Source organism: Neofelis nebulosa, chromosome 2 (assembly GCF_028018385.1).
Source record: "Neofelis nebulosa isolate mNeoNeb1 chromosome 2, mNeoNeb1.pri, whole genome shotgun sequence".
Taxonomy (NCBI): domain Eukaryota; kingdom Metazoa; phylum Chordata; class Mammalia; order Carnivora; family Felidae; genus Neofelis; species Neofelis nebulosa.
This window is the reverse complement of record NC_080783.1, coordinates 211,249,281-211,271,787: the sequence shown is the minus strand read 5'-3', so window position 1 is coordinate 211,271,787 and position 22,507 is coordinate 211,249,281. Positions and strand designations below refer to the sequence as shown.

At 54.5% G+C, this 22,507-nt stretch overlaps 1 protein-coding gene across 9 annotated transcripts in view; it reads left to right on the top strand.

The window, feature by feature from the left end:
• FHAD1 (forkhead associated phosphopeptide binding domain 1) overlaps window positions 1-22,507 on the top strand; it is a 125,499-nt gene that overhangs the window by 81,919 nt on the left and 21,073 nt on the right. For 8 of the 9 annotated variants that reach the window (XR_009258397.1, XM_058718998.1, XM_058718997.1 and 5 more), the window contains 10 exons: window positions 453-560; window positions 796-903; window positions 4,600-4,707; window positions 8,022-8,129; window positions 14,137-14,310; window positions 15,900-16,116; window positions 17,702-17,786; window positions 18,319-18,425; window positions 20,237-20,396; window positions 22,205-22,337. Coding sequence is in view for 8 of the 9 variants with exons in the window: in XM_058718998.1 (XP_058574981.1) it covers window positions 453-560; window positions 796-903; window positions 4,600-4,707; window positions 8,022-8,129; window positions 14,137-14,310; window positions 15,900-16,116; window positions 17,702-17,786; window positions 18,319-18,425; window positions 20,237-20,396; window positions 22,205-22,337 (1,308 nt within the window). In the remaining variant the exon portion in view is untranslated. The remainder of the gene's footprint in view (window positions 1-452; window positions 561-795; window positions 904-4,599; window positions 4,708-8,021; window positions 8,130-14,136; window positions 14,311-15,899; window positions 16,117-17,701; window positions 17,787-18,318; window positions 18,426-20,236; window positions 20,397-22,204; window positions 22,338-22,507) is intronic. The other variant, XM_058718996.1, reaches the window with a different exon arrangement.

Genomic DNA, 22,507 nt, shown 5'->3' with positions numbered 1-22,507 from the left:
TCGAGTCAAACGGATCCGGGTTCGAATCCCTGTTCCTGTGGTTTACTAGTAAATTTGGCAGATTCCTCAATCTCTCTGTTTCCCCTTCTGCAAAGTGAAGATCACAGAAGAACTAACCGACCGCCCTTATTAATGAAAGGTGACCACATGCCAAGCAGCTCACGTTCAGCCTCTTGTCTGCCCCTCACGCTCACCCAATGCAGGAAGCACCGTTTCTGTCCCCGTTGTACAGATAGCGAGACGGGGGCTTCTCACCTGCCCAAGGTCACGCACCCAGGAAGGACTGACCGGGGACTCGGATCTCGGCCTGCTCTAGATCCCCCGCTCCTAGCTGCCCACAGTCTCCCCCCGTGGGGTCATTGTAAAGAGCGAACCCGGGCAGTGGCTGGCACAGAGTCCACGTTCCTGCCATGGTAACTGTGTCTGGTAAAACAACGGTCGTTGACTTTCAGGATTTGGAGGAAAGCATTGCTCAAGAGAAAAACAGAGCAAAAGAGGCATTAGAAGAAGAACAGAAGAGAGTCCAAGAGCTGGAGAATCGCCTAACCCGCCAGAAGAAGGTAAGCAGCTGGGGGAGACAGTCAGCCCGAGCCCCGGCAAGATCCTGCCCCCAGGAAGGACCGGCCTCGGACTCTGATCTGAGCCTGCCTGCTCTGGGTTCCTTGCTCCTAGCTGCCCCGTCTGCCCTGTGGGATTGTGGTGAGCAGCAAAAAGCTACCCTGGCAGTTCCTGGCACAGAGTCCAGATTCCTGCCATGGTGACTGTGTCTATCAAACAATGGCCATTGGATTTCAGGTTTGGGAGGACAGCATTGCTCAAGAGAAACACAGAGGGAAGGAAGCATTAGAAGATGAACAGAAAAGAGTCCAAGAGCTGGAGAGTCGCTTAACCTGCCAGAAGGAGGTATGCAGTGGGCGGGGGGGGGGAGGGGGGAAGCGGGCTCAAGCCCAAACCTGGCTTGAGGGCCACGTGGCAGTGAGTTCCGAACCACAGATGACGGGGATAGAGCGTGACAGAGCTTTCCTACAGCGATCAGTCCTTGGGAGGGCTCTGCTACCCCCGGGACGCTTGGGAGCTCAGGGAGAGAGCTCTGGAGTTGTAACCTTGACAGCCAGTCAGAAAAATTGGAAACAGCACAAAATACAGTCACAGAGAGGACTTGGGAGACAAGTTGGGGCTGGTGACCTGAACATCTTCGGCCTAGAGATTATGTCCCAAAGCAGAGACGTGGAGAAGGTACAGAGTCCCGGGACTTCAGGGCTGTGTCAGTCCTCCAACGACATCCTAAAATCATCCAGCCTTCAGCATCATCATTAAGGAATTTTCGACAGGCCAGGCAGTCCGTCCCAGTGGTGATGCCTTCGGCTGGCAGAAAATTCTTCCTTCTGGTTAAGTGCCTCAAACTCATTCTCCCAGAAGAGCATCACTGGCTCCTGTAAGACCTGTCCCCCCCCCCCCCCCGCCTCGTCCACATAATAACCTTTCAGCTGCTTGGAAATAGAGGCACCTGCTCCTCTCTAGACCCGAATGCCCTTGTGTCTCCTTATGTGCATCCCAGGGTTGGAGCCTGGCCTTGGTCCCCTCCCCTGACCTGTCCTGTTGTCCAGAAGTCACAGATTGGCTGCTCACTGGCTGGAAAGGGCCTGTGGACATGTTAACATCTGGCCCCAGAGTGTTTTATTTTGAATTCATAAAATATACTTAAAAATCCAGACTTCCAGGCACCCGGGTGGCTCAGTGGGTTACGCGTCGAACTCTTGATCTCAGCTCAGGTCATGATCTCGTGGTTCATGAGATCGAGCCCCGCATCAGGCTCTGCGCTGACAGTGCGGAGCCTGCTTGGGATTCTCTCCCTCCCTCCCTCTGCGCCCCACTCCCGCTCGTGTGCGTGCCCTTTCTCTCCCTCAAAAATAAACAAACATTTTAAAAAATCCAGATTTCCTTCCTCTCCTGAAAAGTCAGCCGGCCTGGCCCCATTTCCACTTGGTGGAACTGGACGGGAGCTCAGCCAAGTAGCAGTGATTTCCCACAGCCCTCACCACACCCTGTTTCGGTAAACGCAGCCCACTTTAGTGCCGGTACCTGTCTGGCCTCTGTAGATGTCTGAGTCTGCAACCCATGGGCTGTTTTCTTCCCAAACCGGACCCAGTTCTCTGGCCGTGGTGGCCCAGGCCAGGACTCTGCTCCCCCCTTGAAGACGTCATACCTGTACTGACGTTCCCACGCCAGCTTTGGGGCAAGTGCCGTTACATTGTCGACACGGGTTTATCTTGGGGTCACCCTCGGACCTCGAGGTCTCTTTCACGCACTGCTCTCGTCAACTCTTCAGTCGTGAAGCAGCACAGAGGCCTTGCAGCCAGACGAGACACAGGTTCGAATCCCGGCTGGACGACTTACTGGCCACAGAGGTCTCAGTACCTCCCTTCTTTTAAACGGTGGCCGTGAGGCGTTGGCGGTCACGTGCAGCGAAGTGTTGGACCCAGAATTGCTGCTCAGTAAATGTCGCCGTGATCACCACTTGTGTATCTTGTCCAGGCACTTCTTCCCCATCAAGCCCCTCCCTACCCTCACTCCTCAGAGGAAAGTCCTCGCCCACCCGCCGCGGGAGGCATAAGGTCAATCTGATCTGACCCAAGGAGGGAAGATGTTTATGTCCCAGGTCTCCCGCACAGCCGTGCTCTGCTGCCCCAGGTAAACAGTGTCACTGAGGCCTGGCCCTGAGTTATCTCTCCGGGGGCGGTGACAAGGAGCAGAAACTCCTGAGGGTTCACTGGGGCCAAATGCCACCAAGAGGTCAACGGCTCAGCTCAAGAGCCTGGAGAAGGCCCTTGAATTTAGAGATTTTGAGGTCACAGGGGACTTCAGGAGAGATATTTAAGGAAGAGCGATGAGGTCAGCCTCACAGCGGGGAGGAGCCTCACCCCAGGCCCAGGCAAACGTCGGCCCACCTCTCCTGACAGAACCTCTCGGCAGTTTCTCTCTTTCTTTTCTTTTTTTTCCTCTGGGGTTTCTTGACGCAGATTCTGAGATAAAAGTCCCAGACACAGACTTCAACCAACCTCAAACTGGTATTTGATTTTCCTTTTTATTAGACCTGCTGCCACATTTCCAGATGAATCTTTAAGGACAACAGAATGCTAGTTCATGATGTGGGTTTTGAGGTTACCGCTAGAGGTTAACTCCCATTACCTGCCCAGGAACTTGGGAGCAAAGCGGCTGAGGGGGACAGAGCCCGTGTGTGTGAGTCACGCAAGGGACAATCCTCTTCTCCTTCAAAGGAGCTGCCGAGAGGAAGGTCCTGAGTGTAGTTGTGAGATCAGAGGCCGTGGAACGAGTCGAAGTCCCTGGGAAGTGGCCTCGAGTCTCTTTCACAAATTACAGGAAAATGTCTTACCGGAATCCCACCTCAGATGTTCAAAATCCATGATGTTACTGCTTTTCTGCTTCATTTAGGCGCTGTGGGAACAGCTGAGCGTTGGGATTTCTTAAACGGCTTTTCACTGCAAAATATATAGTATTTCAGCCATGTTACGGCTTAAAAACGCCACGCAGGCTGACCTGGGACCCTGACCACTGGTTATATAACGGAAACCAGGTTCCGAGTCCCAGACATCTTGCAGCCAAGCTGATGCTTATGACTCAACCCCGTTGAAAGTTGAGGCGCCATTTGTGGCAGTGACTGGAAACAGGGGCCTCGCCACTAATCCGCATCTTTGTGATTTGCATGAGGCCGTTTAACTGAATAGCTTATCAGCAAATAACTTCCTAAATAAAATTCCGCGAGCACGAGCACCTAACCACACTCTCTTCCCTCCGTCCTCTTAGAGCGTCACTTGTGAGGTTCACCCCCGCCCGCCCCTTCCAGAAATCGGTCTGTTGTGGCTCATGAATGTGGGACACTGCCCTCATCCTGAGGCCTGATTCTCTTTAAGAGATTTATTTCAGTGATAGGAAATCCATTATTAATGAGCTTCTCCTTCTTATCAGAGAGACTGCCTGGCACAGGGACGAGAGCTCAGACTCCAAAATAAGACGGGGGCGCCTGGGTGGCTCCGTGAGTTACGTGTCCGACCTCTTGGTTTTGGCTCAGGTCATGATCTCCCGGTTTCGTGGGTTCAAGCCCCACGTCAGGCTCTGCCTGGAGCCTGCTTGGGATTCTCCGTCTCTTCTCTCTCTGCCCCTCCCCACTTGGCGCTGTCTCTGTCTCCCTCAAAATAAAGAAACTTAAAAAAAAAACATTTTTTTTTTTTTAATTAAAAAAAGACCTGTTCACTTGCCCCTCACCGAGGGCCTCTGTGCACGCGCAGGGCACTTTTCCTCTGCACAGGGCTCAACCCCTGACCTCACCACCAACAGACTGCATGACCCCTGGGCCTTCACCGCCTGTTCCTCGGTTTCCTCATCTATAAAATGGGACCACCAACTCCTCCACCCGGGAGAGGGTTCGCTGGGTGTGAAGTGCCAGCCACGGGCCCTGGCACGTGATGCCAACCCAGAGTTTTAGCTACTATCACCATTAGCATAATGAGCAGTGTCCCCCCGCCCCCTCCCTGACCCCAAACGTGCAGGCGACCAAAAAGGCTGGTCATTGATTTTCAGGTTTTGGAGAGCAGCGTGGCCTACGAGAAAAGGAAAGCAAGGGAAGCGATAGAGGCAGAAAAGAGAAAAGTTCAAGATCTGGAGAACCACTTGACCCAACAGAAGGAGGTATGAGAAGCAGAGAGAGAAGTGGGGCCGTCCGAACCCCTGCGGAAGGAGCCCCGAAGTCAGGCGCGAGGCCGCGGTTCCGCGCCCGGACGTAGAGTCTGGCAGGAAAGTGGGCAGGCACTGGGCAGCACGCGGCCGAAGTCACACGCAACTTACTAGCCGTGTGACCCGGGGGCAGGTCACTTAGCCTCCTGTGCCTCAGTTGTCTCCTCTGTAAAATGGGAGTCGTAACAGTCCCTGCCTCTCCGGGCCAAGCGGATTGATGTATACAGAGTACCTGGAACCGCGCCTTGCGTGTAGACGCTCGGCTCCCCAGGGAAGAGAGACGCGCTCCGGGAGAGAACCCTTGGTCTGGAGTCTGGGTCAGTCCCTCCGCCAGCACCTTCCTCCTCCTCATTCAGAGGTGTTCGTGACACGGCCCAGCATGGCTCCTGGCTCTGGTCTCCCGGCTTCATAGACCTTTTGTGGAGACCCAGGCAGTGCGGAGTAAGACGGCGTGGACACGCTCACGTGGCAGTCACACAAATAAGTACCAGGGTCTGGGATGGATGAGAAGAAGCGTACCCGCAGGGAGAGAGTGACAGTGATTCGGGCAGGCCCGAGTGCCGTGCCCGGGGAGAGCCGGAGGCATCCGCCAGCCCGGGCCTGGGCCCAGCAGCCACACCTGCCTGGAGCCACCACTGAAGGTCGGCCCACGGCTGAGAGGGGGGGGGTGTCACTCAGGTTAGCCCAGACACCCACACCGTCCTCCGCCCCCCCCCCCCCCCCCGGGAAATCAACGAAGGGCTCTCAGGAGCTGGAGGCCAGGGAGAGGCGACCTGTAGTGACAGCTCCACGAGCTGGGCTCCGGGACACGGGGGGCACGGGCACTGGACACGTGCCAGCTCCCCTGGAAGTTCCAGAAACAGGGCTAATGACTCCATGGATTGCTTAATCCTGTCGCGTTCATCCATCCACAAATATTTCCCGAGCGCCCGGCACGTGCCAGGCCCCGTGGGGCACTGGGGACACGGCTGAGCACGAGACGGACCAGGGCCGTGCCCTCCCAGAGCCTCCACTCTAGGCCGGAGGGAGAGACACCAGATAAACAAGTGCACAGGGTAACCGTAGAGCCCCAAGCCTGGGGGAAGGTCAAGCAGGCGGGCTAGAGGTGACCACAGGCAGGGGGGCCTCTCTGAGGGGTGACATGCGAGTGAGAGCTGGAGGGGCGACGGAGCACGAAGGGAACATCCGGGGGGGAGAAAGTGCCACTGGCTAAAGCGGCCCAACTGCAGAGGACGGGGATGTGGCTTCGCCAGGGGGACGGGGGCAGCGCCGTGACGAAGGGAGCAAAGCTGGAACGAGACGGAAGCCAAATGAGGGGTCGGAGAAGGGAGCCACACGGGGGAAAGCAGCAGCGCTTGGGAGGCTACAAGTGTCGGTTCTGGTCCACGTCCCCAGCCCTGCCCTACCAGGCTGTGTGACCCTGGGCAAGCACCTTGCCCTCTCTGTGCAGCCATCCGTAACGTGGCTGTAGAGACAGAACCACCGTAGAGATTTGTTGTATGGAGTCGTCGTGTTCGTTATGAGCCGCCTACCCGGGTGAGGTCAGAGTCCAGGTGGGGTGGGGAGGGTGGTTTGTCCCACGTGGGGGGCGGGGGGAGGGCAGACAGTCAAGCAGAGACCTCGGCAGCAGGACCCTGTCGGCCCAGGCAGGAAGTGAGGTCAAACTGTTGTCAGCTGCTGTGCCCGGAGGGTCCCGTATACGTGTGGGCCGGGGGTGGGGTCTCAAAGCTCCGGGGCCCTGCGGTGGCCCACTGGGCGGTGGCCTCTGTGCCAGACTAGCTGCGAGCATACAAGCAGGTCTGTGCCTCTGGGCGGGGTGGGGTTTTAATCAGGAGGACGCGGAAGGCAGGCTCCGGAGGCCGGGTGGCAGGACGGGTAGGCCGGGACCCAGGTGCCCAAGTGTGCGCCCCCGCTCCCCGGTGGCATGATGTCTGCGCGCTGCCCGTCCTCTTCCTCTGCTGCAGTCCCCGTGTGCTCACGGGTCAAATGTGGGTGACCGGGCAGATGCCATCTGGGGGGTTGCGGATGAGATAGCGCACGGTGGCCGGCACTCACGTTGCCGGCCTTTCGAGAGGAGTCAGCATCGTCGTCATTATCTTCGACGGTGACGAGCCGGGCAGCGCGTAATCCCACGGGGCGTGCGGAAGGGGGCTGGCAGCCTCTTACGACTGGCGGGGCGGGGGCCGGACCGTCTTAAGCAGACTTGGCAGTGGGAAAATGCCAAGCTCGTGCCGGGAGGTGAGTCAGAGCCCAGGTGGGGTGGGAGGCCCGGGCAGGGCAGGGCAGGGCAGGGCGGAGGGAGGCCGCGGACACCGCAGGGCCGTCGGGAAGATGGTCTTCTCCAGGGCCACGCATCCCCGGAGCCTCGTCCCAGCCCCAGCAGTCGTCTTCCCTGTTCCAATTTCCGAGCCATTTTCTTTTTGCCAAATAACGTACATTCGCTCAACAAGATGTGGGAGATACAGACCAGCGGGAAGAGGGAAATGTAAATTGCCATAATCTCAATCCCCCAAAATAACCGCTATTTACATTTCAGTACGTATCGCTTCAGGGCTTTGTGCATATATGCATAAATTCAAAATATTTTTTGGTGAACTTTGTGTTTGTACGGGAGCACAACGGCAAGAATTCCAAGCAGCAAATAAGAGTTTTCCAACCCCCCTGCACCGCGTACCTCCTGGGCTGGTGTAGGCGAGGCTGGGCCTCAGTCCCCTCCCCGTCACGGGACCTGGGGGCTATATGTTCTCTGTTCCAAACTGTCCTGCACATCCATTTGTGGACCCAAGCCTTCGAAGGCCAGAGACTGAAGCCACAGGCATCAGGCCTGCTGGGACAGGAGGCGCCCCTACCCCCCCGCCCCAACTCAGGCTCTCCTGCCCCATCTCCCGAGAAGCCAGGTACTTCCCAACAAGGGCCCACACTGATGCCAACACAGGCCGGTGCAGTTGGTGGCCCAGCGCCAAATGCCTGGACCCGACCACTCACCAGCGCGTCACTTCCTGAACACGGCCCAGAAATCCTGAGTGATGAACAACCCTCTCCGTTATGCGGTGACTGACCAGACACGACCTCCAGGTTCTCGCCGTGGCGGGCGTGCCAAGACTCGCATCCCTCTCTCCGATGGGCCGCGAGCATCCTGTTCCTTCAGCCCTCGCTCCCAAACCCTGACTCACTGATCTCCGTGATTAGCAATCCTGGCTTCCCTCAAGGTTCCGTTCTCCTTCCTTTCTCGAGTATGCTCCCTCAAACCGGTTGTCTCTGACTTCCAGATTTCAGAGAGCAGCATCGCCTACGAGAAACACAAAGCAAAAGAGGCCATAGAGAAGGAAAAGAAAAAGGTGCAAGATCTGGAGAACCGAATCACCAAGCAGAAGGAGGTAAGAGTCTCGGAGAGGAGCAGACACGGGGCAGCCCAGCACGGTTAAGAGCAGGGATCTGGGGGCGCCTGGGTGGCGCAGTCGGTTAAGCGTCCGACTTCAGCCAGGTCACGATCTCGCGGTCCGTGAGTTCGAGCCCCGCGTCGGGCTCTGGGCTGATGGCTCGGAGCCTGGAGCCTGTTTCCGATTCTGTGTCTCCCTCTCTCTCTGCCCCTCCCCCGTTCATGCTCTGTCTCTCTCTGTCCCAAAAAAATAAATAAAAAACGTTGAAAAAAAAAATTTTAAAAAAAAGAGCAGGGATCTGGAGGCAGGAAGGCTGGGTTCAGATCTTACCTCTGCCACTTGCTGGCTGTACAGCCTGAGGCAAGTTTCTTACCATCTCTGTGCCTGTGTTTCCCCACCTAGGAAATCCAGGTGATGCCGATAGATCAGCCTCATCGACTTGTGAGGCTTGATCGCTAACAAGCACACCCGCACATAAAAAAGCACGCAGCACTCAGCGGATGTTCTGTGTGTTAGCTGCTTTTATTATTTTTTATTGTTACTGTTATTATGAGTCCGCATCTAGGAAGTGGAGGGGCAGAACCAAACCCAGGACTATCTGACTCCAGAACCCTGCATTGTCCCCTCCTCTCCCTCCTATCCTGTGCGTGGGCTCAGCTGCCTGGGGCCAAAGAGGGGATGTCAGGAGATGGGTGCCTAAATTTGCCAATCACCTCGACAGCGATGTCTCCACCGGAACTTGTCATCGTGATAATCACGACCTTCCCAGTCAAACTGCATTCACAATTATCCCTGGGAGCAGCAGACACAGTGGGAGGCACAGGCTTTTGCACAGGACCCCATCTTAGGCACCTCCTAGCTGTAGGACATAATTCACTCCTCCTGGGTCCCAACAGTACAAGGGACACACACACACACACACACACACACACACACACACACACACAGGAGTTAATATTGCACAATTCAAGGCAAGGGATTAAACACACAACCTCACCGTAGGGGGTTAAATTTAAATGCAGGTAAATACCATTTCAAAGGACTTTGAAGACCAGATGGGACTAAAAATGCCTTGGAGTCCATTCACATCACTCTTCTGATCATTTTCTTTGAAGAAAGTTTCCCCAACATTAGCATGCATAGGATCGCTTGGGGTGGTTTTCAATGCCCATTCCCTGGGCCTCACCCCCGGGGAAGAGAGAGATTTGCAATCACTGTCTATAGGGTGGACTCACCAATCCCAAGGGGACTGGACAAGCCGCCCAAGTGATGTGCTGTGCTTGGAACAACACTACTCCAGAGCAGTGAGTGTTAGTAAACCACATCCAGATTAGCATCAGTCCCGGGCACTGCCTTTTTTTTTTTTTTAAGTTTACTTGTTTATTTTGAGAGAGAGAGAGAGGGAGCGAGCATGAGCGGGGGAGGGACAGAGAGAGGGAGGTGGAAGAGAGAATCCCAAGCAGGCTCCACACTGTGGACACAAGGCCCAGTGTGAGGCTCAGTCCCACAAAGCGAGACGTCATGACCTCAGCCAAAATCAAGCGTCGGATGCTTAACCAACTGAGCCACCCGGGTGCCCTGAGAAATTAACATTTTTCAAGTAGATTCGTCAGGACATCAAATGGATCAGGAAGGAGGTGGATGCTAAAAAAACAAAAAAAATGTGGATCAGTGAAATTGATGAGCGGTCACAGGGTTTACTGTAGCAGTTACAGTGGAAGGGAAGACACAGGTGGCCGTACAGCTGTCCAGATGAAAATGGTCCGAATCAAAACCACAATGAGTTGCCACCTCGCACCTGTCGGAAGGGCTGAGATTAACAACTCCGGCAACAACAGATGTTGGCGAGGACGCGGAGAGAGAGGATCTCTTTTGCCTTGTTGGTGGCAATGCAAGCTGGTGCAGCCACTCTGGAAAACAGCATGGAGGTTCCTCAAAAAGCTAAAAATAGAACCACCCTACGACCCAGCAATTGCACTACTAGGTATTTATCCAAGGGATACAGGTGTGCTGTTTTGAAGGGACACATGTACCTCAATGTTTATAGCAACACTATCAACAATAGCCAAAGTATGGAAAGAGCCCAAATGTCCATTGACGGATGAATGGATAAAGATGTGGTATATACACAATGGGGTATTACTCGGCAATCAAAAAGAATGAAATCTTGCCATTTGCAGCTACGTGGATGGAACTGGAGGGTATTATGCTGAGTGAAATTAGTCAGAAAAAGACAAATATCATATGGCTTCACTCACACGAGGACTTTTAGAGACAAAACAGATGAACATAAGGGAAGGGAAACAAAAAGAATATAAAAACAGGGAGGGGGACAGAACATAAGAGACTCTTTTTTTAAAAAAAAAAAAATTTTTTAACGTTTATTTATTTTTGAGACAGAGACAGAGCATGAACGGGGGAGGGTCAGAGAGAGAGGGAGACACAGAATCTGAAACAGGCTCCAGGCTCTGAGCGGTCAGCACACGGCCCGATGCGGGGCTCGAACCCACAGACCGCGAGATCATGACCTGAGCCGAAGTCGGATGCTTAACCGACTGCGCCACCCAGGCGCCCATAAGAGACTCTTAAATATGGAGAAGAAACAGGGTTGCTGGAGGGGGTGTGGGGAGGGGGATGGGCTAACTGGGTAAGGGGCACTAAGGAATCTACTCCTGAAATCATTGTTGCACTATAGGCTCACTAACTTGGATATAAATTTAAAATAAAATGAAATGGAACGAAACAAAATAAAATAAAATAAATATTTCAAAGCACAGCCAAAAAAAAGAAAGAAAGAAAATGGGCCGATTGTTCACGGATATTGGGCCATTCTTGGTACTCGACCCCAAGAGGATCTCTCCTAAGGATCATCACATAGCGTATCCAACAACATCCTCAACAGCCTTAGAACGACAGTGACACCAGAGGGTGAGGTCTCGCGATAGCCCCCAAGTTACCCTGGTGGCATCACACCAGACACGGAGAATCGGGACCCCCCTCCCCAGGAACTCGCCATTTACCAAGAAAGACCAGGGAAGTACAAGGTCAAAGAACCACCCAGACACAGAGTTGTTTATTAGCATGCTGTTACACTCGTCTACACAGAAGAACAAGGGAACGATTGAGGTTCGGCGAAGCGGGCATAAGAGAAAGAGGAGAGAAGGGAGAAGAAACATCAATCCGGACCCGTGCGGACGGTGGACTTTGTTCCTGTCCTCGAGGAAGCGGCCGAGCTGCCGGCAAGGAGCAGAGACGCCGGGCACTGTCCTCTGCCCTGGGGCGGCTTCGTGGCCCATCAAAGAACCCGTTGGCTTCCTGTGGATTCACCGGGACGGCTGGGGGGTCTTGCCGTGAGCTGTAGGTGACAGGCTGCTCTGTGGGGCATGCCTGCCAGTGTCCTCGGCGAGCACCTTCTTCGGCCAGGTCTGCACCTCGTCTGCCCTGGGATTTCTTAACGGTGACAGCGATGGTAAGGCCCCCAGACAGAATCGGCTGGAGTTCAGTGGCGACACGAAGGGACTGGAGCAACTCCCAGGCGAGGCTCCCACGAGTCACACGGTGAAGAAAGGGCTTTTTCTGTTGCTTTTAAATCCGTTTCCTTTCCCAGCGATAAAAGGAGCAACTATTTGCTCTAAAAATTTTGAAGAAAATTTAAAACTACCCATGAGTCCACTGAGCGCACTCACCATTAGCGACATTTTGATAGGATTCCTTCCAGACCTTCTACGTGCTGATCGTTATTATAGACCTCGACACCCAGCAGTTCGTTACAAAGTGACCTACCCTGTTACACTGTGTACGCTGATCTGAATGCTATTTTTTTTTTTTAACTTAATACATTACAAAAATGTCTCTAGGTCATGGAACATTCTTCCAATAACCTGCCATGGACGGATAACCTGGGTGTGCACTCCGTTGGTTGGACCCCAGTTTATTTACCTCCCCCCCCCCCCGCGCCCCCGCGGTTGGGCACTGGGGCTGTTTGTGTTTCCACCGGAATAAAAACAGCGCTTGGCTGAACATCCCTGCGCATCGGTCCTTGTGCAGGTGTGAGGCGACGTCCTTAGGACAGATTCCCGAAAATGGAATCACTGGGTCACGGCGGGTAAACATTTTCAGCCTTTTGATGGACGTTCCCAGCGACCTTCCAAGAAGGTCATGCCTGTTCGCACTGCCACCAACAGAGTCTGAGGATGCCCGGTGCCACATCTCAAGAATGTGTTTTAGATCGGATTAAAGAACGCTCGTGAAAAGGCTGCACACGCACGGTGTGATTCCAACTATGCCTGTGACATTCTGGAAAAGGCAGAAGTATGGAGACAGCGAAACGACCAGGGGTTGGCGGAGGGGAGGGGTGAATGGGTGCAGCACAGAGGACTTTTAGGGCAGCGAAACTACCGCGTGGGATAACGTAATGGTGGATGCATGTCCTCATACGTTTGGTCAGACGCGCGGAGGGTACGGCAGGGAGTGAACCCTAGAGTAGACTATGGGCTTTGGGTGACCGTGAGGTGTCAATGCCAGTTCATCAGTTAGAACAAAGGTACCTGCTGGTGCGGGGTGTGGTTGATGGGGGCGGGGCCTCCGGCGGGGGATGAGAGCACACGTAAGAGAGCTCTGCGTTTTCCTCTTGATTTTGCTGTGAACCTAAAACTCTTTTTTTTTTTTTTAATATAATTTATTGTCAAATTGCCTAACATACGGTGTGAACCGTGTGCTCTTGGTTTTGGGGGTAGATTCCCGTAGTTCATCGCTTACATACAACACCCAGTGCCCACCCCAGCAAGTGCCCTCTTCAATGCCCATCACCCATATTCCCCTCTTTATTTATTTATTTTTTTAATTTTTGTTTATTTTTTTATTATTTTTTTTTTTTAAATTTTTTTTTTCAACATTTTTAATTTATTTTTGGGACAGAGAGAGACAGAGCATGAACGGGGGAGGGGCAGAGAGAGAGGAAGACACAGAATCGGAAACAGGCTCCAGGCTCCGAGCCATCAGCCCAGAGCCTGACGCGGGGCTCGAACTCACGGACCGCGAGATCGTGACCTGGCTGAAGTCGGACGCTTAACCGACTGCGCCACCCAGGCGCCCCAAATTTTTGTTTATTTTTGAGAGAGAGGGAGACAGGGTGTGAGCGGCAGGGGCAGAGAGAGAGGGAGACACAGAATCCGAAGCAGGCTCCAGGCTCCGAGCTGTCAGCACAGAGCCCGATGCGGGGCTTGAACCCATGAATCAGGAGATCATGACCTGAGCTGAAGTCGGATGCTTAACTAACTGAGCCACCCAGGTGCTCCAGATTTTCCCCTTTCAAAATAAAGTCAAGTAGGAGCGCCTGGGTGGCTCAGTCAGTTGAGTGTCCAGCTCTTGATTTCAGCTCAAGTCTTGATCTCATGGTTCGTGGGTTCGAGCCCCACGTCGGGCTCTGCACTGACAGCACAGACCCTGCTCGGGACTGACACACACTCACTCTCTCTCTCTCTCTCTCTCTCTCTCTCTCTCAAAATAAATAAATAAACTTACAAAAAATAAAGTCAAGTAAATGGGCAAAGTTTGTGAAGCCCCCACCACAGGGCCTGTCACAAAGCTCACATTCCACGAGGTTGAGGAGGGACTCAGGGAGGAGAGTGGAATTTGGACAGTCCGGGGCTGGAAGAGTGGGTTCCAGGAAGAGGAACGCAGCGATTAGAGTCCACCTTGCTGGAGCCCAGAGCAAAGAGGGGAGGGCCTCCCTCCAAAGCCAGGGAGGAAGGTGCTGGAGGCAGACCCTGTGGCAAAGGGCTGAAGGAGCTCGGCCCATTTATCCCGGAAAATAAATTTAGACAGAGACATGACCTCCCTCCTCAAATATTTAAAGGACCGCCTCGTAAAAGAGAAGTGAAACTCAGTGCGCTCCAGGTGGCAGAACGAAAACACCTCCTCTCTGGAAGCAAGGGGAGGGGGGCGGCTAGGGTAAACGCTTATTCCTGAATTTCCATTAATTTCCTGTTTGCTGTTTGTCCAGGAAATAGACTTGAAAGTGCAAAGAGAAGATGTTTTAAATAATAAGTTAAATGACGCGCTGGCCATGATAGAAGAGATTCAGAAAACCAAGGTGGCTGAGAGCCTGAAAGCCGAGAGCCTCGCCGTGAAATTAAATGAAACGCTAGCCGAACTGGAAACGGCCAGGACCAAAATGGTGAGTTGGTGCCTTCCAGGGACGGGAGACTCTCTCCCTCAGTGAAAGATCACAATACAGGGAGAACTCATGATTTAGACCGGGGGCTCTCAGCCTGGGCACTGCTGCTGTTCCAGGTTGGATGACCCCTTCCTGTGTGCGGCTGTCCTGTTCATCACGGGCTGCTTAACATCGCCCCTGGTCTCTACCTGCTAGATGCCAGTAACATCCTTCCCCCGGTTGTGGCAACCCAAAATGTCTTCAGACTTTGCCCAATGTCCTCTGGTGGGGGGGGGGGCAAAATCACCCTCTATTGAGAAGCAGTGGTCTAGTCTGAAAGGTAAACAGAGGCTACGATGGCCTCTCTCCAGGCGTTGTAAGATGTAACACAGGGTCCTTACAGCATCTGGCTGAAGGACTGAGCAGCCCCAGAACTTAGTAATCAATGACTGTTCCGCAGACTTGAAGATGAGGTGTTAAAATTTTAGCTCGGCATTCAAGGCCCTCCGTCCTCGGGGCTCAATATTTCACTCGTTTGTCATTCGTACACGCGACCGACAGGTCTGTGGGCAAGGAGGTAATAGAGGCTTCATCGAGCAGAAGCACACCAAAAGTGAATTTGAGAGGGACTAGAGTAGGAGAGGCCAGCTCAGGCCGGGGCACACAGCGGCCATTACAGAGTCTAGGCTCATAAGGACCTGCGCACAGGAGCAGGCCAGAAGGAGTTCCGACAAGAGAAATGGCAGGACTCGATAACTGATTGACGGGACACGAGCACCAAGGAGAGGAGGGTGCTGATCGAGACAGCCTGGGCTTCAAGCCAGGGCACCCAGGGCAACGATGGCATATGGGTGACATGTTGATGGGAACATGCAGGTCACGGTGGCTCTTGTGGGGCAGGGTCTCTGTTGCAGAGAAGACGAAGAATTCAGACTTAGGCGCAGGTGGGGTCTCAACGTTCGACAGTGCCCTAAACTTTTGGCGGTCCAATGGATGTGGGGGGAAAGCAAGAGAGCCAAGAAACGTGTGGTCGGAGAAGCAGGAGGGGGCGAGGAATGAGGCACTGAAGACGGAGGGGCAGGGCGGCCACGGGAACGGGTCCGATTCACCACTTGGTGATGATTGGCAGCTTTTGCTTTTAAGAACTACGAATGCCTTGGCCTTTTCTTACAACGTTGTCCATTCGTTAATTCAACCAACGTGTACCGAGCAGGGATCCAGGCTGTGGGTCCGTCGGTAACTAAGGCGAGTTTCTGCTCCCCCGGACCTTCCATTCTCGCAGGAATGGGAAAGAAACGAGATCGTGCAGATCACGGAAAATGAAAGAGGATGACGGACTAGAGAGCTGTCTCGGGCTTCTCCTTTAGTCAGGCAGTCAGGAAGGGCCTCTCCGAGGAGGCGCCATCGGAGCCGAGACCTGACGCGCGAGAAGGAGTCAGCCATGCGAGGAGCTGGGGGAGGAGGGTACCATGCAGAACGGACAGCCCAGGCAAAGGCCCCGGGGTGGGTCTGAGTCCCGTGCCTGTGGGTGCCAAGGGGGCATCTCGCTCTCGTCGTCAGTGGCGTCACGCCCGGCTCCCAGGAGCACACGGACCCCCCTGTTCCCCCAGATCATGATGGAGGAGCGGCTGCAGCACACAGTAAAGGCCCTCCGGGACGAACAGGAAGCGCAGAAACACGGATTTGAAACCGAAGTCGTGGAATACAAGGAGCAAATCAGACAGCACTCCCAGACGATCGTGAGCCTGGAAGAAAGGCTGCAAACAGTGTCCGCGCGCCACAGAAAGATAGAAGGAGAGATTGCAACTCTGAAGGACAATGACCCAGGTGGGTCCAAAGAAATGCCGAGCAGACGTTAGCGTTCGGGACAGGGCCTGGTCACCCTGCGGGTCCCCATAGGCTGATGGGTAGGAGAAGGCTGCCCCTCGCTCATTTACTGTCTGCAGATGCTCTTTGCTTCCCGTTACACCGCAAGGTTGGGGCCCTCGAGGCCCACGTCAGACAGAAGTCACGGCAATGCGAAGGGACGTCCTTTGTGCCGAGCCAGTGAGCCGGCGGGGACGCACAGGCTGCCGAGGGTATCAGAGCAGCATGACAGAGGGTGTCCTTTCCGCATGAGAACGTCCCGCGCGGGGGCCTTTCAAAGGCTTCTCTCTGCCCTCAGCAATTTGCGACTTTGTCTAATGGACTTTCGTCGCCAGCCAGTGTTGGTCTCTTAAAAAATAAACCCAGGGGCGCCTGGGTGGCGCAGTCGGTTAAGCGTCCGACTTCAGCCAGGTCACGATCTCACGGTCCGTGAGTTCGAGCCCCGCGTCAGGCTCTGGGCTGATGGCTCGGAGCCTGGAGCCTGTTTCTGATTCTGTGTCTCCCTCTCTCTCTGCCCCTCCCCCGTTCATGCTCTGTCTCTCTCTGTCCCAAAAATAAATAAAAAATGTTGAAAAAAAAAATTAAAAAAAAAAATAAATAAATAAACCCAAAAGGGGCTGACAAAAGAACTCAGAGCTGTGAGCACTTACTCACCCCAAATGACCCAGGCAACGCAATACATCGCAAAGACGCTGAGCTCTCGGGGGGAGAGTTCTGGAACTGGAGGCCTTGGACCAGGGTTTCTCGACCCCGGCTCCAGTGACATTTGGAACTGGCTAGGCCTTTGTCGCGGGGGCCGTCCTGCGCACTGTGGGAGTTCAGCAGTGTCCCCGGCCTCCACCCCCTGCACGTCAGCACCCCCCACCCCAGTGGGACTACCAGAACCATCTCCGGACGTTGCCAAGTGTCCCCGGGGTGGGGGGGGGCACGGTCGCCCCTGATTGAGAACCATGGTCTTGGTTGTCAGCCGAATTCCCGCCCTGACAGGTGACCCAGGGTGAACAGGGCACTGTGACAAGGGCATGAAGCAGGACTCAGTTTCCCAATCCAGTTCCAGGTCAGAGGGAGGACGGTTAAGCTGGGACCCAAGAACGACTACTTCCTTGTGACCCCACGTTTAGCGCAGTCCCCGCCATAAAGCAGACATTCCATGAGCCCCTGGTGATTGAAAGTGAGGGGGCGAGCGTGTGACTGAGGGTGAGGAGTAAGTGGGAGGCGAGGACGGGACAAGACCTGTCTGGGAGGAGAGGAGGGATAGGGAGGAGGTGCGGCCCAGGGCTTCGGGCTCTGGCTGTCACCGGCTTAGCCGAGTGGCCACCGGCGGGTTCTGTCACTCCTGTGCCCATTTTCCCATCTGAAAATGAGTAGCCGGGAAGATTTCGTGCACTCGCTCATACGTGGCCGGTGGGTGGGAGCCAGCCGGCGCCACAGAACACATGTGGGGCTTTTTAGGCAGAGAGGGCGGCGGGGTGGGGAGGGTTGCTAAACTGGAAAGGACGCAGGTGTTTGAGGACAGCGATGACCCTCGCGTGTCCCCCTGATTCAGCCCAGGAGGAGGTGATGCAGCGAGAGCCCCCGGCGGTGCCTCCGACGGAGACCAGTGTCAAAGACGAAGTGGGTGACACCTTGATGTGAGTACCTGAGGGGCGTGTGCACACGAGGCCGGAGACCCCTGCTTCTGGCCATGTCCTCAGAGCCTGAGAAAAGGAGCAGGGTCCGGGGCCTTCCTGCTGTTACCTGAATTTCTCAGTTCCTTTCGCAAGTCAGGATGGTGGCATGGAAAGATCTGGGTGGATCTATGCCCGGATCCCGAAATACAACCCCTTCCAGTTGTGGGGCCCTGGGCCCCCAGTCATGTCACCTTACTGTACCTTAGCTTCCTCATCTGTGAAAGAAGGAGACACTTGTCATATCTCAGCCTCAGCCCAAATCCAGAGGGGATGCTCTGTTCTCTCGCCGTGCGTGTGTGTTTGCATCGCATTCAGTTTTTGTTCTGAGGATTTTTAAAGAACGCGCTTATCCCTTTTGCTGGGACTGGTGTCCCGTGGACGCCACTGATGGAGGGTCACTTTGCGTTTCTACTTGGCCCCGTCCGGGTCCAGGCCCTGGGGGTGCCAGCGAGCCTGAGGTGAGCTGACGTGGCCCGTTTCTTGTGCATTTCAGAGGGGATCTACTGGCCGCTCAGAAGGAAATCCTGTCTCAGCAGGAGGTCATCATGAGGTTAAGGAAAAACCTCACGGAAGCCCACAACCGAATGTCAGACTTGAGAGGTTTGTATGATGGCCTGTGTCTCTTGACTTCCTGACCCGCTTCGAGAAAGAACAGGCTTAAGAGCTGGAAGGGTTGGGGGCGCCTGGGTGGCTCAGTCGGTTGAGCATCCAGCTCCTGATTGTCAGCTCAGGTCACGATCTCACGGTTCGTGAGTTCGAGCCCCGCCTCGGGCTCTGTGCTGACAGCTCGGAGCCTGGAGCCCGCTTTGGATTCTGTGTCTCCCTCTCTCTCTGCCCCCTCCAAGGCTCGCTCGCTCTCTTTCGCTCTCTCTCAAAAATAAAATAAACGTTTAAAACGCATTTTTAAATCCCAGTGACCTGCTTTCCTGGGCGGTCACCGCGTTTGTACCTCAGTCAGCAAGACACGTGCCTTATCAGGGGCCACTTTGCCTTATCTTCTCCGCCTTGAGATGCAGCTTCTTTGGGGGAGGGGGAAATCTCCTTTTACCTAAGAGGATTTGTCTCTGGAGGCAAAGGCTGGGAGGGAGGGAGTCGTGGGCCCGCACAAACCCTAGCCCTCCCCAGCTCTGGGACCTAGAGCAGGGTAATCTCTCCACACCTCCCCTGCCTCTGATGCAAAATCACCTACATCACACCTGCTTCCTGGAGTTGGCCGGACGGCAGGGGCCCCTTACACTGGGGAGGGACAAAAGGGCGCGAGCAAGTCTGGCTGAACATTCCGACTTTGTTCTTCTCGCCCCACCCCCACCCCCGTTCTTTTATTTCGGCCTCTCCTGGCTTCTCATAGCCCTTCTCCTCCTTCCCAGCTCCAGCCTCCGTGAGGCCGAAAGGCACAGGCAGGCTGTCAGGAGATAAAACCAGGTTTAGGGAACACTCCTCTTGTCCCCACCTCAAACCCCGTGCACCCCAAAACCTTCAGTGGCATTTGCTCCCTGCGGCTGTAACGGTTAATGCTCCCAAGGCGTTTACGGCTGACTTTTTCAAAGCGTGATTTTCGTTCATGCTGAGGTCTGAGAACGTGTAGTAGAGAGGCCGCCGAGTCCAGCTCTAGAATCAGGAGACATTGGACCCGGTTCTGGGTCTGCTATTTACTAGTCCCATGAGTTGTTTAGGCAAGTCACTTTACCTCTCTGAGCCTCAGTTTGTGCATCTGTGAAGTGGGGGTGTTCCTGGTAACTAACCTGTCGGGTTACCATGAAAATCTGAGGCCATGCGAGTGTCTCAGTTTGGATTTTCCCAGAGGCTGACCCTGAGGCCAGAATTCCAGAATTCCGAGGCAGGTGGTGTATTTGAGAGGCGATCCCAGGGGGAGGCAGTGGTGGAGGTGCCAGAGAAGCGGGACAGGGACGGGAATAACAGCTGTGCTGTCAGTCAAGGGCAGAGAGGGCAGCTGGGGTTGAGCCCTGCGGGGGGAAGGACGCCGGGGAGCAGGGTACAAATCAGCCGCCAGGCTGCCCGCCTGAGGGGGAGGAAGCCAGTCTCACCTGCCTCGGCTGGTACCTGGCAGACACAGGAGAGCAGACTCCAGAGTCCTTAACACGAACGCCCTTAGGCAAACAGGTGCAGAGGCAGGCAGCTGGAGGTCGGCCAGGGAGCTCAAAATGCCAGAAGCACAGAGGCGGGGCCCTGACAGCTTCTGGAACCTGGGGCTGTACTTTGCTGTAGTTTGCTAAGGTGCAAGCAGACCCTGGCCATTCCTAACGCCCCTGCCCACCACACACACACACTTCCGGGAGAATTCCTGGAGGGTAGGCCTGCCTCGTGGTTCTTGTAGGCCTGGAAGAGCTGCTGTGGCCCTGGCGGAGACCTGAGGCAGGAGACCCCCTCCCCAGCTTTCCTGTTTCTCCCAGGGGAGCTTAGTGAAAAGCAGAAGATGGAACTGGAGCGGAACGTGGCCCTGGTCCAGCAGCAAAGCAACGAACTAAAAGCGCTCAAGGAAAAGATGGGGCAGCTGACTGGCCTGGTGGAAAAGAAGGACAGGGAGCTGGAGGTCCTCAAGGAGGCACTCAGGTGTGTGGGAAGGTCCCCGTGGGGTGGGGAGCCCAGACACACCCAAGTGCCCAGGGAGCCTCTCACAGAGAGGGTACACAGTAAATCCTGGAGAGATGGATGGATAGATGAATGGATGAAGGATGGATGCATGGATGGATGGATGGATGGAAGGATAGTGAATGGATGGATGGATGGATGGATGGATGGATGGATGGATGGATGGATGGATAGTTGGTTGGGTGGGTGGATGGATGGATGGATGGATGGGTGGATGGGTAGGTGGATGGGTGGGTGGGTGGGTGGATGGATGAAGGATGGCTGGGTGGCTGGCTGGATGAATGGATGAAGGATGGATGGATGGATGGATGGGTAGTTGGTTGGGTGGATGGATGGATGGATGGATGGATGAGTGGATGGGTAGTTGGTTGGGTGGATGGATGGATGGTGGATGGGTAGGTGGATGGGTGGGTGGGTGGATGGATGAAGGATGGGTGGATGGATGGATGGGTAGTTGGGTGGGTGGATGGATGGATAGATGGATGAAGGATGGCTGGGTGGCTGGCTGGATGAATGGATGAAGGATGGATGGATGGATGGGTGGATGGATGGGTAGGTGGATGGGTAGTTGGGTGGGTGGGTGGATGGATGGATGGATGGATGGATGAAGGATGGATGAATGGATGGATGGGTGGGTAGTTGGGTGGGTGGGTGGATGAATGGGTGACATGTATTTCATGCTTCGCAGCCTTATCATGTAAAGGAAGGTTTTGCTTAGTTCTATGCTCATCAAACATCCCTGCCCCATATTCCAGTGATAGGTCTCTGCTTAAATGCCACTTCCTCCAGGAAGCCCTCTGTCACTCACCCCCACCAAACGTAGCCAAGGGCTCCTCCTCTCCCTGGGGTCCCTCATCCCCTGAACTCCATCCAGCCTAGCACTTCTCACATAGCTATGCTACTATTGACTGTTTAATTGTCCGCCTTCCCCACGAGGTCCCCGATATAGATCTTGACCGCTGTTGACTCCCCAGCATTCGCACAGTGCCCGGCACATAGGGAACTTAATGAATATCAATTGAACAAATGTATAAACTGGGGTACCAGAGGTTAGCTTAAAATAAATGTGAAATTTCATTGTCGTCCCATGGGTTAGTCCATGTGAGTTTGCACTTTCATCCGTAAAAATACGTGTGAGTTTGCATTTTCATCCGTAACGTATCCTTATTTTGACCTGAGAGTAATGTTTTCTCCAAGAAAGGTTGAGTAAAATCCACATCTCGTGAAAAACCCTGTAGCTCTATATGCCTCATGGCTCATAGCCAAGGCAGGTTCACCCAGTGGCTGAAAGAACAGGTTCCAGACCCAGGCTGCCCGGCTTCAAAGCCAGCCTCCTTCACTTACAAGTTTCACGATCGTCGGCAAATTGCTGTGTGTCTGTTTCCTTGTCTGTAAAATGGGACAAGGAGAGTCTCCGGCTCGTGGGACTCTACGTGAAACAGAAGGGTTAACACATAAAAGTGTTAGAAACGGCAGACAGGGAGTGCATGTCCCCAGCGAATGCCACAGCAGGTATCCCACGGACCTAGTATATGGGAAACAAGGGTGGACAGGTGCCTACCGTCCTGACCACGACTTTTGAAGTCCCCTGAAACTAAATTCTCTAGAAACCTGCTGGCAGGAGACTTGAAGGCCTGGGGGTTTCGGTCACCTGTAAACACAGAGTTCCTTTTCCCGTTCTGCCGGTGGCTACAAAGGTCACTCGTGGCTTCCGGAACCTCATGCTGCCAGCCATCCTGCTGTCCAGGGACTAATCTTCTCTGCCCTAGGGCCTCTCAAGAGAAACACCGAGTCCAGCTGCACAAGGAAAAGGATCAGAAGCCCAAGAACATGACCCAGAAGTGTGACATCTCGGTGCAGATGGAACCCGTCCACACTGACATTTTCTCGAGCAGTCAGGAGGTGAGTGCCGTCCGGTCGCGGGCGGCCAGCGGGACGTGCCACACGGGAGCCCAGTGGCGGCTGTCTTCGCTTCTGATAATATTTTCATTCCGAGTTCCAAATGTAGGCACTTGCTTCTGTGAAACGTTCAAAGTGAAAAGCGGCTGTCCGGCCCTCCAGCCCCCCCCCCC